Source organism: Clytia hemisphaerica, unplaced genomic scaffold (assembly GCF_902728285.1).
Source record: "Clytia hemisphaerica strain Z4C2 unplaced genomic scaffold, Clytia hemisphaerica genome assembly, whole genome shotgun sequence".
Lineage (NCBI taxonomy): Eukaryota > Metazoa > Cnidaria > Hydrozoa > Leptothecata > Clytiidae > Clytia > Clytia hemisphaerica.
Window position 1 is genome coordinate 1,091,410 of NW_027103994.1, and position 16,143 is coordinate 1,107,552.

Below are 16,143 nucleotides of genomic sequence, written 5' to 3' on the forward strand. Positions count from 1 at the left end.
AAATCTATCATCATGAATGGTGAAATATTTTTCACTCAGTAAATTTCCTGTAACTTTACAAGGGATAATAGAGGGTTAGAATTGAATTGGGATCAATTATCTTCTTCAGCTGTTTAAAATGTGACGTATATATGACGGATACTGCTGACGATGCATAATAATGTTTTGTCCGAATCTTCATATGGAAATAAACAATGCAGATTACTATTTTGTACCCTGGGTACCAGAGGCCTTCATCAGAGGAAATATCGATATTTATTCGAGCTGTCATTCTCATGGTAACCTCGACTCTCACAATATAATTGAATCGATTTTTTCGTATTTGATGGGGGAGAGGAGGGGATTGTTCTTTTTGCCGACATTGTGATATGCTCTTAGATACTGATTAACGATCAAAGTTTCCCCATAATAATGTCATTTTACCAAATTTCCCAAGCGACTAAGAACTGAAAACTTTCCCGCCCATATGACGTCATTTCCCACGGGCTCCTAAAAGCACCAAAACAAACAAAATGGTAGCCAATGCTGCGTGGAAAAGTAGGAAGAAACTTCAAGTCGAGAGGTGATTTTTGGATCAGGAGAGAGATGGAGTTTTTTAAGAGATTTTTTGAGAGGAAAGCAAATGATATGAATTTGTATGGTGTGACAGGGTTACCACTGTAGGTATTAACTAAATGCTTTATATTATTTTTCCACTTTTTGTGATGCTGGTCAGTTAGGAACATTTGGCGAGTTCCTATGCTATACGCGGCCTAGCGGCCGCAATCAAAATAATCATAACACCACTCATTAACTAGCCGTATTGTATAAGGGTTCCGAAGCAATTCAGACTCCACCTCAATTCGCAAGTTGCTAGCAAAATAAGAGACACTCTAAAAATCCCTCTAATAAAGCCGTTATAGAGACAGGGTCGTAAGAACCTTAATGCCCAAACACACCACATAAGGCGATGGGAATTTGATGTTCTGTTTACCGTCGCATTCCAAAAAATATTTGATGCGGCAAAATTTCATTATTCATTATTCATTATTCCTACCTGGTGCTTCCCATCTCCAACGAAGTTGAATTCCACCGTGAAATCAAGCTGCTTTCACTTTCGGAATCAAAATGACATGCGCGAAAATTCAAACGCGTTCGAGATGCGTCTAAAACGCAAATTTCTAAAATGCCCTTGTAGCCGCCCACTGCTTAAAAAAATGCATGTCCCATTCGCGGACGTGATTGGAACCATGTCTTTTACTCGAGGCGCACATTTTTTTAGCGAAGATGTTATTTTTGATTCACTTTGAGTGTTTTGGATAGCTTGGCACAGGAAAAGAAGAAAATAATGAGTTTTTAAGAAATAATGAACTTTTTTGAGCGGCGACTCAAGAGTATGCAGGCGGTCGATGGTAAACAGAACATCAAATTCCCATCGCCTAATCCACGGCGGCACAACACCCCCTGCCGCCCGCGCGCATCGCTCTTTTTTTCCTTCTAGTTATTCTAGTGTAAATGGTGCCTTAATAAAATCGAACGATATTCGTCGAACGATCGAACATTTTATTTTTATTCGAATCACGAATCGTCTGTCGAAATCATCAAAACATAAAAATAAAACAAAAACAAAAATGTACAAAGATGGCTTGTTGGTTCTTGGGCAGTTTTGATTTATTTCTTGACAAAGTAGACAAATTTCATTACCTCCGTACTTCTTTATCATAGAATATCCACTTGGTTTTGCAAGGTATAAGTTTCGTTCACTATAAAAGAGCACTCCTCCCGCCCGCGCGACTTGCAAATACTCTCATTGATTGACCTTATTTGATACTTGATACTTGCTGCTAAAAGTCAAGGGATGATGAAGATCCTTTCTGTCACCGTTCAAACTAAAGCCACAAATTAAAGCAAAATAAACATTTAAAACCGAAGAACCACTGCTTAGATTGCTTAGATAGATGCTAGTGCCGCCTGCGCGGCAATTTGATCAACTTCAGATTCTAAGTCCGTGTTCCGGCTTCCAGTAATTTTGTTGCTGTTCACTGCTAGGGTACACCATTTTAAAACGGCAATTTTCGCAGTCCTAGCTACCAAACTGAGAAAGTTTTCGTGGCTTCAAGCCAAACCATTCAAGGCCATTTTGATAAAATCATCGGTTTGAAGATGTGATTTATATAGCAAATTTTATAGCAAATTTTTGCTTGGGATAGAAGTTAAAGGTACGTGCACACAAAAGCAAAACTGCTTCGCTCATAAATTCGCTTCGCAAAAAGTGGCTTTCGTGTCCTTTCGCACTCTTTTTAGCCTAGACTATTTAGCAAACATAGTAAGTATAAGCACACTGTGCTTTTAATTGGCTGAATTTTTTTTTTTGCGTCGGAAAAACTTTTTCAAACTTTCAGTCCCTAACTGCTGAGTCCTGATGGTAAACGTTTTTTCATTTGGCATGGTAACAAACATTTTGCATCAAGTAGGTCGAGAGTTTGACAGGGTAATTTCTAAGAAAATATGACCAGCAAGACCTTTTGGTATATTTTGTATTGTAAAATAATACAACTGTTTAAATCTATATTTTTTTAAAGAGATGTTGAGGAAGATTTGAGAACAGGTTATTTGAAGGAAGACTCTCCGAGAAGGTCTGAGTTACATTCAAACAGACAACAACAACAACAACAACAACAACAACAACAACAACAACGATATTTAAATGAAGGAGAGATCTCAAAGATGTTTGAAGACTTTAATACCATTTTCAGAGGAATATTTGGAGAAATTGAGAAGGGAAATTTTCAAATACCTTTCAATGATGAAATGAAAAGGGGTAAACTTATTAAAAAGAGGGCATTTCAAAAACCGCAATTTTTATTCATTTTTAGTGCAATTTTTTTAAGGATTTCACATTGCTCCAAAATGATTCAAAAATGGTTCAATAACAAACAAAAGCACCAGAATGCTTTCAAAATGTTAAAGGCTGCTTTATCCAGCCTCTTCTGTTGTGAAAGCTTTTAGAGCATATTGTTTATACTGAGATCCAATTATCCTCGTTTGTACATTTTCAAAACAATTTTTGAACATTCCAGGTTATAAAATTTCAATTTAATCTTTTTAAACAGATGATGGTGGTTGGATGACACTGAAAAAACGTCTTTAATAAATTTTGATTTTATAAAAATAAAATGAAGTCGCTTCTGTGTTTACAATTTTTGTTGAAGTCATTCAGGAGGATCAACCAATTTGATTTTTTAAAGTCTTGCTTGATAAGATTAATGTACACGCTTTTTTTTTTATAAGAATACACTTTATAAGAATGTCCATGATGAAAATGGCCAAAAAATTAAGAATATGGTAAGAATATCACCATCATGGAATTTAGCAACTGAACCTAAGAATGCCATTTTTAATGCATTTTAACCTGTAGATTGCCAGTTTCGAACTTAACCTAAGAATACCGTAAGAATATTTTTGGATGATTTTCTCCAAAAAGTTAAGAATATCCATGATGAAATGAAAAAACACCATTCTTATAAAAAAAAAAGCGTGTACATTAACATCTGCTTTGCCTTCAAACTTTAGAAAAACATGATGCTGAAAAAGATGACACAGATCTCAGAAAAGAAATGCTTGAAAACAAAAGACCAGATAACAAAAATTGGGTAAAAATCCTTTGTTGTTTATAATGATTTTTTTTTATGGTGAAGATCAGAGATCTGACCTCAAGGAGAGCAAGTGTTGAAAATACTAAATAAAATAAAGATGAAACATGAAAAGGGACTAGTATTTTTATAATTATACGTTTTTTTGAATTTTTTTTAATATATATATGGATTTTTAAGTGTTGATGATACCTTAAAAAGAAAAAGTAATTGTTATAAAAAGGTAGAAAATTAGTATATAATTACGTAAAAGGGGAAAAAATGTGATTGATTAATAGGTTGACTTTTTGCCTAAATACTTTAAGGGAATTTTTTTGTAAAAATTGTGTTTAAATCAAAATTATAATTTAGATCCCCATAGTGATTCTAAAGTACATCTTTCCCGGTCTATCAAATATAGATACACTTTCCATACATTTCTTCTACATCTTTTATACTTGGTTTTTAATGTGATTTTAAACTCATTTTGATCGTTATCTTTTGCTTACAGGAAATTCCAAAAGATAAAGAAAATGAACGTTCCAATTTTCTTTTTGATATGAACCAGGTAAATCATGAAATTCAGTTTTCATGTATATTATTATTATTATTATTATTATTATTATTATTCTTATTATTATTATTATTATTGGTTTATCATGTCCGCGCATTTTTTATAAGTTCATAAGAACACAAGACTGAAAACTGGCCAATACCTTAGAACAAAGTAAGAACAATCTGAGCCTCATATTTCAGAAATTACTTAGACAGTACTGATTTTAACATAAATAAAGAGACTAAGTGTATTAAAGAATATAAGTAAGAACATTTAATCGTGAAAATTACAAAAATTAAGAACAGCCCAGCCTAAGCTTGAGTCAAAATCTTTTTCTAAGCCTTTTGTTTTTTAAAGCTTAGACATCGTTTTTCATTATAAGTACTTTTCTGCAAGAAAATCTGCAAAATGATTCATGTTTTGTCACATGAATTGATGGTCTTTTGATCAAGTTATGATGTATTAGAATTGATTTTTTTCCAGCTCTTTAAGCAACCAAACTTTCAACCAAAATTCCATGGAAGAAATGAAGGTGAGAGAAAAGATGTGCTTAAAGTTAAGAAATGATTTTCGAATGTATTTATCAAGGCAATGTACTCTACACGTTTTTTTAATAAGAATAAACTATACGAACATAAGGCTTTGATGGCCAAAATGTTAAGGACAAGTTAAGGACATCCTAAGGCTTTATGGACTCTAAAACACTCTAATACACTGAATACTCAAAAAATAGCGAAAATAAGAACATGTTAAGAACATTTTTAGACAAAAGAACATTCCAAGTCTTCAAAAATTTAGATTTTTTTTATAAAAAAAAGGTGTAATAAAATGTATATCCCAAAAAAAGTTCTGAAATCCGAATCTTACCTGAAAGTTTGGAAAATGTTATATAGAAAAATATTTCTCATATTGTACTCGCAACTGTTGGTTAGCTATCTATATAGCTTTTAAGTCATGTCGTTTCTCTTGGCAATTTTTATATAATAACTATATTTACATGCAATATCTGATTTATTGCGCTTTTTCTTTAAAAATGTGAAAAAGAAATATTTGAATTAAATGAATCTGAAACTGAGCTCTTCCAGAAAAGAAGGAATATTTTATCCAGGGGTATTTTTTCGTGTTAAGGGGGTCGATTTGATGCTTGTAAAACACGTGTTTAGAGAGTGAAAAATCGAGAATTCAAGGGGTAGATCATTGGAAAAATAACATATACCCTCCACTCCATGAGCAGATTTTTTCTGGAAGAGCCCAATTACTGAGAATAATTTTCTGACCAATTTGGCACATAGCGTTGTTTCAACGTACATCTAGCGTTCACAGCGTCCATCAAACGTTACTCTTAGGTGCCAAATAAACGGGGCGGGGTTCGAATAAACAGGGGGGGGGTTCGAAAAACTTTTCAAATCAAATAAACGGGGGGGAACCTAATTACCGGGGGGTTGGAAAATGGACTTTTAAAAACCCTAAAAAGGGTCAAAATAGACTAAATTTAGGCTTTTTAGAGTAAAACAAGAAACTTTCCTTTTGGGAGCTGGGAATGATAACGTCCGAGGGGGTTGGAAAAAAATCGAAAAATTAACAAGCGGAGGGCTCCGTTTATTTGGCACCTAAGAGTAGATGATTGTTGAAACAATGTTGTGCACCAACTGGGAAACTTTTCTGAAATTTTAGACGGAGATGAATCAGAAGAAGATGAGCGATTTGGGATGAGTTTCCACTCCATTTTCCCATGGTCACAAATGTTTGATGACAAACATTTTCAAGACTCTTCTTCATCACTATATGGAAGTGTCGGAAAAGAAGGGGATTTTTCGTCAGCCTACAAATTCTCAACAATCACCAAGAAAATAAAACCAGACGGTGTATGTAACCAGTAACAGTACTCTCGAACCCCGAATCGAAGTCCTTAACTTTAATGTGATTAATTTTCGCGGAGAAATCTGATATAGTCCTAATTTTATCTGTACAGTATTTTAATCTTTTCGTATCGATTGCCCTGACCGAAACTCCTGTAATTATAGTTGAATCAAACAAGTTTATCTGGCAAAACATTTGGTAATTTTAATCCTGAAGCATGCTATATAGGAATGTTCACTGTTGTTATTGGATTTGTTCCTGTTGCATTATTTTTTTCCTGTTGCATTATTTCCTGTTGCATTTATTATTTTTTAGTCAGTGGAGACGATCACGAAAAGACAAGATTCTGATGGAAACGTGGAGGTGGGTGAAACAATCAAGCTTTTTTATAAGAATGGTGTACTGTACTTCAGATTAGAGCTATTCTTGTAAAAGAAGTTTTCCCTTATTTCGATCGGATCAATTCAATTTTTCTCGGTTCGGTACTCAAGCAATTTCGCACGAATAGGGTGTCTTGTCCTTACATTTTGTGGACAAGTTTGGACTTTGGGGGTTGGAAAGTAGCAAAATGCGGACGCAATGTGCGAACATTCTTATAGATGCTCGCTTAAATGCATTCTGTTCATGGATAGACAAAGTTACATATTTTTTTTATATCAGGCTCGCATTATGCTTAGCATTCTATAGTCTGAATCGCAGACCTCTACAAAACCCCAGGTAGTATAGGTCTGCTTAATGATCTACCAACCGCTTTCCGGTTCGCAAAGGAAATCTTGGCGAGTTAATAATTTGATTGACATTGATGTGTACGCAAAAACGATCGTTTCGAACGTTTTCAATGGAATGTTTACATTCGAAATTCGAATCCCAGACCAGAAAAAACAAAACAGAGAAAAGATAAAAAACAATCTGATGCGCGCATTATGTACAGTCTGTAGATTTATTTTTGACTTTTGCTTTTATAAGATATCTGGTCTGTAAATTTATCAAAACTTTTCCATCAGCTCTTTGGTCGAAGCTCAAAAAATACAAGTATGAACACAAAAGTGAAAGAAAACAACCAGAAACACTCCAATCTTTTCAAAGAATTGAAGCTAAGTACCTGAAAAGATACAAAGGCCACAAAATATTAAAAAGTGAAATGCCAAAGCTGAAGAAAAGTTCTTTGTTTGTTTTGACATTTAAAGGCCCTTGTTGAAGGAACAACAACACTCCCTTTTGTAGAATCATAAAGAACTAATGTCAGAAATATTCAGTATGACCCCCAAAATGTACTGTATATACATAACTAGAATACCTTGAAATAATCTGCAACATATCTGTAGAACTGACAAAACAATTATCTGGAGCCAAAGTGATCAACGAATCCAGTGTGGTAAAAAATTATACACTCATACAAGTCCAAATTCAAGCATCAAAGTGTAGTTTTATGAAGCAAAATTTTGTTGGTGCACACAGAAGATACATCAGGGCACTTAAATTCAATAAATCTAATTCTCATCTTTTACAAAATCTCCACATTAAACAAGAAAGGAGGAAGAAAAAACAAGCAAACTTCCTTCCGCCTACTTTTATTTCGAAATCCAAATATATTTTCCAATCTATGATTTGGTGCCTCACAGAAAATTTAAACATTACGTAATGTTATATTTGTAGACACTCGCCAGCTAAAAATGTCTTTAGCCGTATATCGGCTAAAGGCGGCAAATCTATGGACAAAGGAAAAAAAGCTTATTAAGCATCCTCTATAAGGAGCACGAACCCGTTAGTGGATGCCAGCAGCCTAAGCATTCTATTGTTCTTAAACAATAGAGCAATTATTCAGGTACCAAAACCTGAGCCTGCATATGCTTATAAACGTAATGCTTATAAGAAAAAAAACGTCAGAACCATATAATTTGTGTTTCGCATCCAGGAAATAACTCGAAAAACGATTGGCGATCAAACGTACACCAGGACAGAAAAACAAAAAGCTGGGAAAGAAATCGAAACCACAGAAGATTTCATCAACATCGACCAAGGTACTCCAATAAAGATCTTTTTTTCTGCAAAAATGCACAATCAGTACGTATCTACAGTAAACACTTTCTGATTCGAACCTCTGTTGTTCAATTTTTCTAAAATTCAAACTAAAGCATTTTTTTTCTTAGCTGGAAAATCAAATGCTCTCTGTAATCTAATAATTCGAATCTTTCTCTAATTTGTTGAAAATCTTGAGAGTCAAATCAGAGAGAGTTAAATGTATTTCTATCCGTTATTTTCATGATACGTACATATTTTTTTAAGCAACCGTGTTGCTATAAGGGTTCAGCCCTCAGAATGTCAAAAAAATTAAGCAACTTGGCCTTAGCCCTGAAAATCAGCATGAATCTGGAAAGCAGTGTGTATTGATGGTATTTGAATACCATATTTGAGGTATTTTGGTCATAAAATGAGATAAAAAGCCAACAAATTTGAAGCTGTTTTTCTGGCTCAAAATCCACGAGTAACTTTTTAGCTGAAATCCGGAAGATCCTTGGAAACTCCAGCCCTGTGCCAAAAATTGGGGTTACTTATAAAAAGTGTGTATTCGTGAAGTTGTCTTCACTTCTGCGCAGAAAACCATCAGGTCTTGATTGAATTTCCACTGTATGATTTCCCACACTTGGCCAGTGAATGTACCTTCACGTCTGGGATGCCCTGTAAGCATTGGAAATATAGCTCTCCCATTATCATATTTACTCAATTTCACCTAAAATTTCAGGCGATTTGAAACAATTCGAGGAGAAATGGAAAGATAAGAAACAAGGTATAAATTTTCACCATCCTTTCAACAAAGTATCCACTATAAAACATAATTTAGCGAAATGGTAAAATACACTCACAGTACTGCCCCGGTACGAATTCTTGTTTGCCAAAAGGCATACGATATCGTCGTTTTAGTAGGGGGAAATTTGTAAAATCGCTCGATTTTTTAGTCAAAGCACTTGTTATACATTTTTGGAAAGCTAAGGGGTAGGGGAATCAAAATAACTTGGGTGCCAATTTTTTTTCGGACACTTTGGTGTGATTTTCGGACAAATACGACGGTCTCAGGCAAAAATCATAGGGTTAAAAATTAATGAAAATTTTAGCTGGAGAAAACGGAGACCTGTTGTATATTTTTGGAAAGCTCTCAAAAAATTAAGATTAGTGATATATTGCGATTATAAGTGATTTCAGTACCTAACTTGAGATATTGAGCTTCCGAAAGCGCAAAAACTGGACAAAACAGCTGTTTCTGGCTGAAAAACACTGAAAAACACTGTTTTTAAGGATTAATATCTCGAGTTAGGTAAAGAAATCACCTATACTCGCAATATATCACTAATCTTGATTTTTTGAGAGCTTTCCAAAAATATACAACAGGTCTCTGTTTTCTCCAGCTAAAATTTTCATTAATTTTACACCCTAGGATTTTTGCCTGAGACCGTCGTATTTGTCCGAAAATCACACCAAAGTGTCCGAAAGAAAATTGGCACCCAAATTATTTTGATTCCCCTACCCCTTAGCTTTCCAAAAATGTATAACAAGTGCTTTGACTAAAAAAGTCGAGCGACCTCAAAAAAAACGAACAAATTTCCCCCTACTATTTAGGGTAAGATTCAACTGTCACTTTTCTAGCGAAAAAAGGCCAGGATTTCGGGTCTTAAAAAGTTAGGTAGTTTTTTAAGACCCTACCTTTACCGAAAAAAAATTCCAATCTTATACCGGTTATCCAAAATCGCATTTTCGTCTCCATTTGTGGCAAAAAATAGCTATTTTTAAGCTGTTTTCAGGCTTATTCACGAAATTAAATCAACGCAAAATTTCTCGATTTTTTTCGTTGGCGAAATTTAATCCGAGTATCGGAAATTTTCTGTGGAAGAATCTTTAAGAAATTTTACCCCATACGACCATAAAGAAACCAGGGGCCCATTATGAAAATAATCCTTGCCAACTCCTTAACCACTACAAAAAGGTGGCTTTTCACTTTCTTTCACAATCAATACACGGCTTGCAAAATTATATCAATGCAGTCAAAACTTGCTTCACAACTTACAGCTGATAAATTTATTAGTGTCAATATATTCGAACCAATCAGAAATAAATGTCTTGTAAGGAGCACATAAAACTTCGAGTAAAAGCGTTATTTGTCTTCAGACTTTAATTTAAATTTGCGTCATGGGACCTTACTTTTACGTACGATTTACGAGATCTTTTTACGGCGCTATTCGATTTATTCTTTTCAGGGAATCTTCGAAAGGATCTCATTCTCGATTCACCTGACCAAGAAAATGTATGATATTTTTTATGTAGAGTTTATTTTTGTGTAAATAGTAATGTAATTCGACCAAGCAGGACTTGATAATTTAGAGAAAAAAAAGATATTTATATTCATTCTCAATGTGAAATCTAGTCTGATTTTTCTTAATGTTTATTTTGACAAAAAACTAATTTTGGTATGATAAAATACCCTAAAACATTAAATTTTGTGAGGAACTTATTTTGACGAGGTAGCAATTATTTTATATATATAACACACAACAGGGAAAGTAATTCTATCAAAACGCTTCTCAAAATACCCATTTTTAAAGGGTACGTTCATCCCAGGGCAAACATTGCCGATGTTATATTGAATATTATTTGATTAGTTTTAGTCCAGGTCTCATCTCTTCGAAAATTGCCTGAAAGTTTAGGTTATTTTTCTTTTTTGCTGACTATGCCCGTATGCCCCATCTAATTTTCAATATTGAAACGTTCAAGTAAAAGAGTGGAACCTTGTAAAAAAAGTTCATTTTTCGTTGAGGCTGAAATTTTTGGGTTTTTCAGTGGGTTTCGAGTCCCCGGGTCTGTAACACAGGGGTGTGCCAAAGTTTTGATGGCGGATCTTGATCAAAAGTAAACACAAAATATATGCTCTCTAATTCGAAGGTCTACTAGACTATTCAATACGCTTAATTATTCGATAATATTGAAAGTATCACCGTTAACGAGCAACTCGTAAACGACACTCTTCTATTCGATCGACGGATTAGAATAGGTGGATTAACTTCTCTCGTTGCTCCCAAGAGAGATCCATTGTCTTCTCATTGTTACAAGAAAAATCTGTAAATGACTCTGCGCACTCCTCGTTTAGTTTTTTCATTGTTTTTATAAGAACAATTTTCCAATTTATACAGTTTCGAAAACGAATTTGTCCTATGATTCGATCAATTTTGATGATTTTGCAAATATTTTAAATCCTGCACTTAAGTTTTAGCATCAACAAACGCTAGACCAGTTTTAATGTAAATTTTTAATCTTTTGTCAATGGCAATCTTCAGATAAGTGAAAATTAACGTATGGTCTATAACTAAGAAACTATCGATGGGTCACGAATGGGTTGCATACTGGTGAAAGAAGACTGTATTTAGAATTAGGAAAATAAATTTCAAATTATTTGGCTAATTTCTGCATTGGATAGAAAGGGCTAAAAAAGTGCATTTTCTTATTTAAAATGTACCACGTGATACGTAATGACCAATGAAAATGTTGAAAGTAATGATTTTTTACAACTTTTTTACAACTTATCAAGTTTTAATTGCTAGCAAACTCGTAAAAAAGTTTGATAACCTAACGAGGAGTGTTTTCTATGAGTTCTTAATCCACCTATTCTAATCCGTTGATTCGATACGCTTCCTTATTCGATGGGAATCCAGTTATCCCTTGAAAATCGATGCAGAAGCGTATTTAGTGGGGTCGTATAGCATAATTTACGGGAAAACAATAAGATCTAGCTGAAACTTTCTCCAGACCTTCTCTACAGGATGGTTATGCCTCAGGAAAAATTCCCCTAAAATCCCACTGGTGGAACATCCCTTTTTTGGGACATTTCTATTTTCCCAAGGCAAAATCCCAAGGGCGAAATTTTTGAAAATTTCAAACTTATTTCCAGACAATATCATGTATACCATTCGAAAGCTTTCGAAAAACTATATAGAAGACTTTTAAACGGGTATAGCCGATTTCATTACCTAACTCGAGATAATTCACGCAGAAGATGCTATTTATGGTCAATTTTGACCAAAGTGTGGCGAAAAGTGGAACTTGTGGAAGTTTATTCCAGATGTAGTTTAGTGAGAGCCGCTATCCTTCGTGTACCAAGAATTGTTAAAAGCAAACTAACTTTTTTAAATGCACAAATAAAAGGACTGGATTTTAAAATTGTAAGACATGAAAAGATGAGATTCTCAATCCCCTTTGGAATTCATTATTTTCGATTTGTTTCCACGATAGTAAAAAAAGTAGCAATTCAATAAAAGCTTTAAATGGTGATAATAGAGCTGAAATTACGTAATCGGGTTAAAGTTCCATAAGTAAGCACTATTTTCTAATCGTTATAAACATACCTAACAAAAAAATCCTACTTATATCTCAAAAAGCACATCTAAACAGTTTCATTACCAATAAAAGCATGAAAATGTTTCGGTAAATCGTCACTAAAGCCCTCCAAAATGTCTTGTGGTAAAGCTTCTTCGTAAATTCGTCCATGGCTTGCTTCATTGTTTTGTTCAAACATTCCAATAGATGGTGTGTACCAACATCGGTTCCATACACCCTTATCCGTCAACATGTTCAAAGTGTTCAGTTGATACATCATGAAGCTGATCAGATGTCCGTTAGAGACGATACATTGCGTGACTAAAGGTTGATCTAGATTGGTCCCCTGGAGAACACCATTCGCTTGCGCCTGCGCAGAAAGTTGTGCAAACATGGTGAACATACCAAGCGAGTAGATCTGCTCATCCGTTCGCAATCTATTGTTGATAGCGATTGAGGTATGACAATGGTGGTATTGTGAATAACGTGAATTATCCAATGCTGGTCTACTGGTCAAATGAACTACTGGATGTCGGTACAAATTCATTGCGTAAGGATCAAACGGTCCGGGTATCCTCTCGATGTCTAACGGGTGAATCTCTGTTAATGAAAGAAAAAGAGAAGGCAAATTGAGAATAGCTAGCATATCAGCTTGCAGTAAAATAAATCAATCAATTAGCCGCTTCTGTTGGAAGCTGCTGTCGTTTTGCAAGAGAATCATACCAACTTTTACGAGTTTTTTTTCAGGATAGCCACATGAGATTAGAAAAAAGTTTTTTCAAAAAAGATATGGAAAATCTTGTGTTTACTCACAACACTATTAGTGGGGTCGTTTAGCATAATTTACAGGAAAAAAATAATATATAGCTGAAGCTTTCTCCAGACCTTCTCTATAGGATGCTTATGCCCCAGGAAAAAATCCCTTAAAATCCCACTGGTGGAACATCCCTTTTTTGGGCAATTTCTTTTTTCCCCAGGCAAAACCCTAAGGTCAAAAATTTTTGAAAATTTCAAACTCTTTTTGAGACAACATCATGTATACCATTCGAAAGCTCTCAAAAAACTATACAGAAGACTTTTAAACGGGTATGGCCGATTTCATTACCTAACTCGAGATATTTCATGCGCAAGTTCCACTTTTCACCACATTTTGGTCTAAAATTGACCAAAAATTGCATCTTCTGCGTGAATTATCTCGAGTTAGGTAATGAAATCGGCTATACCCGTCTAAAAGTCTTTTAACTGTTTTGAAGTGATTGAGTTCCTGGTCATAGTTCTTTTAGACGAACGTTATCTTTTGTATCTCTAATTTGATATGCAAAAGATAACACACTTCCCTATAAAAGTTTTATTCAAATTGGCACTCTAACGTTTCCCGAAAGAGCATACAATAACGCTGTGAATCTTCCTTGATGTCCTGTAAAGTATTAGGGCTTAATTTTTTAAGCAACCAAGCAGTTAATTTCCAGCCCGAATGGCTAGAGCAGTTTAATACCGGGAGATCGGGTAACTTACATCAGTGGAGGCAAACATGCATAGCCCTCAAGTGAATGACCTGGCTGGTCATTAAATACAAAGTTAAATCAAAACAAAAATGGTAGAGAAGAGCTGTGAGAGGAGCTGTGTAGTTCATTTGTTTGGAAATTTTGCTGCTTTGATTGGTCAGTCATTTGATGGCTATGCAAGTTTCCCTCCACTGATGCAAGCTACTCTCAGTTAGTCACACTAGCGTCCCGCCAAAATGAGTATCAAAGATTAATGCTGCGAAACCGCTATATCGTTTACTTGACTCTCAAGCAAAAAAATGCGCCGCAAAACTTCTAAAGGGATTCGTGAAAAAATAACCCGGCGCTTTTTAATGAAATCAACATTTTCAAAAACCTTGAGAAATTGCCTAAAATTTGAGCCATAGAAGAAAAAATTTGAGCCAAGCCAACCTTGAAAACTAACTTGAAGAACAACTTCCCAAGAAAAAGATCTACGGGGGAGGCGGAACCCACCTAGATCCGCGCACCGCCGGATAGGCTATCTCCCGGAAATTTTGCCGGACCTCAAACAATGACCCATTTACATGTGCGAAATTGTTTTTACTTTAGCGTATAAACAAAGCCTTAAAAAATGGATGCGCTGTCTCGGGAATTGAATGACAAAGTTTGGTTGGTTGATTTTGGTTGATTTTGGCTGCTGCACGTTTTATTTTGTTTCCAACTTTCAACTTTAAATTAATATTGTCTTGCAAACTTGATTCAGGTAACTCTCATCCTTGTTGTTGAAATGTATCCTGTAGATGACTGATGTTGTTTTTTCTGAAAGCTTAATTTCCTAGTGTGACTAACTGACTCTCATGTACCTAATACTGTAGCCGGGGGGTTGGAATAAGCAGGGGGGTTGGAAAAAATCTCAAAACTTAATAAGCGGGGGGGGGCTGGAATAGAAATGTCCTGGGTGGAAAACTTTTGAAAAGGAGGCTGATACAGCAGAATTAGGACAAAAGAGGGAACTTTCAAAATCATTTTCCCAAAAATTAATAAGCGGGGGGGGGTTGGAATAAGAATGTCCTGGGTGGAAAATTTTCGAAAATTTAATTAGCAGACTTAAGGACCCTGCCGACGCACCGGACTTAACGAACACCGGACACGCGAAAGTCCGGTGTAAAATGAGAATTTTGTTTACCACCGGACAATTTCTACACCGGACTTAAGGAAGTCGGATGTCCGGTGTTGGAGAAGGATATTTTTCCCACCGGACAATCAAAACACAGGACATGGCCAGTCCGGTGGGTCGGGTGTTTCTTAATTTTTTTTTTCATAAATGTCCGGCGTCCAAAATTCCCTGTATGCAACACCGGACTGACACCGGACTTATTGCGTCCGGTGTAGCGAAAGGATACTTTTTGCCACCGGACAGTCCGGTGCGTCGGCAGGGTCCTCAGACTTAGCGGACCCGACTTCACGGTATGCAGAACTGAGTCAAGCCTATTCAATTGACGCTAAAATTTGTGAATATTTATTAACCTAACATAAAGAGATCAATAATAAGCTTACCATTTGGTTCTTCAATAATGGCAAGTGGATTTTGGGTCTTCAAAGTGTAGGTAGGGCGAATTTGGGTCTGATAAAACTTGTAATTTCGAACCCAATGGCTTTCAAGTTGTGTTTTATTGAGAAGATAAAAGTTTCCAGGTTTTAAATGAGCTTTAGAGTTGTTTTTGACCATGGATAAGCGTAAGAAGTTTGAAAATATCCCGTTTACCATCCTCTCTTGGCGGAATCGTTTGTCATCTTTGTTTTTTGGCGTTTTTTGGAAAGCTGTGGTTTGCGCCAATGAATCATGTAATAAAAGCTTAAACTCGTCAAAATTTGATTCATTATTTGATAAGATATCTTCAGGTATATTCGGTGAAGAAAGAGTCTTTGTCAGCCATTTATATTTATCAAAAACTTGTGGCAAAGATGTTGTCACCCCACTTTTAACATTGTAAGCTTTCTTGACAGTGTGAGGTAAAAACAAGAAAGGAACTCCCTTTTCAACTTTTTCAGCAGTTTCAATAAGTTCTACATCAAGGTTTTGAACTGTATTCACCGAATAGCTTTGTGAAATCACTCTGAAATTAGCGATTTTTCCAAATTTTGGGACACATTTCGAACTTTTGGTCAATCCTGCCATCGCCATCTTTTTTCCAAGAAATTGTCGATTCCATGAGATCTTATGCACAGGTATGTTAAAATACACTTTCGTTTTCATATTTCACGTAGA

At 35.2% G+C, this 16,143-nt stretch overlaps 2 protein-coding genes across 4 annotated transcripts; one reads left to right on the plus strand and one right to left on the minus strand.

Annotated features, from left to right (window-relative positions):
- Positions 1-416: 416 nt before the first annotated feature.
- Positions 417-10,439, plus strand: LOC136811247 (uncharacterized). Of its 3 annotated transcripts, none has more exons than XM_067067860.1 (10): positions 420-659; positions 2,562-2,800; positions 3,553-3,632; positions 4,123-4,179; positions 4,651-4,699; positions 5,842-6,032; positions 6,343-6,390; positions 7,943-8,048; positions 8,771-8,815; positions 10,278-10,439. In XM_067067860.1, exons 1-10 carry the CDS (start codon positions 523-525, stop codon positions 10,328-10,330), a joined length of 1,005 nt encoding a protein of 334 aa, XP_066923961.1. In that variant the 5' UTR covers positions 420-522; the 3' UTR covers positions 10,331-10,439. The 3 variants fall into 3 exon arrangements, with proteins under 3 accessions (XP_066923962.1, XP_066923961.1, XP_066923963.1); XM_067067862.1 differs by having other exon boundaries at positions 421-663; XM_067067861.1 differs by lacking the exons at positions 7,943-8,048; positions 8,771-8,815 and having other exon boundaries at positions 417-659.
- A 1,951-nt stretch (positions 10,440-12,390) lies between these two features.
- Positions 12,391-16,103, minus strand: LOC136811250 (large ribosomal subunit protein mL37-like). The gene is made up of 2 exons (XM_067067863.1): positions 15,432-16,103; positions 12,391-12,987 (listed from the first exon to the last, which is right to left on the minus strand). The coding sequence occupies exons 1-2, from the start codon at positions 16,057-16,059 to the stop codon at positions 12,455-12,457; spliced, it is 1,161 nt and encodes a 386-aa protein (XP_066923964.1). The 5' UTR covers positions 16,060-16,103; the 3' UTR covers positions 12,391-12,454.
- Positions 16,104-16,143: the final 40 nt, after the last annotated feature.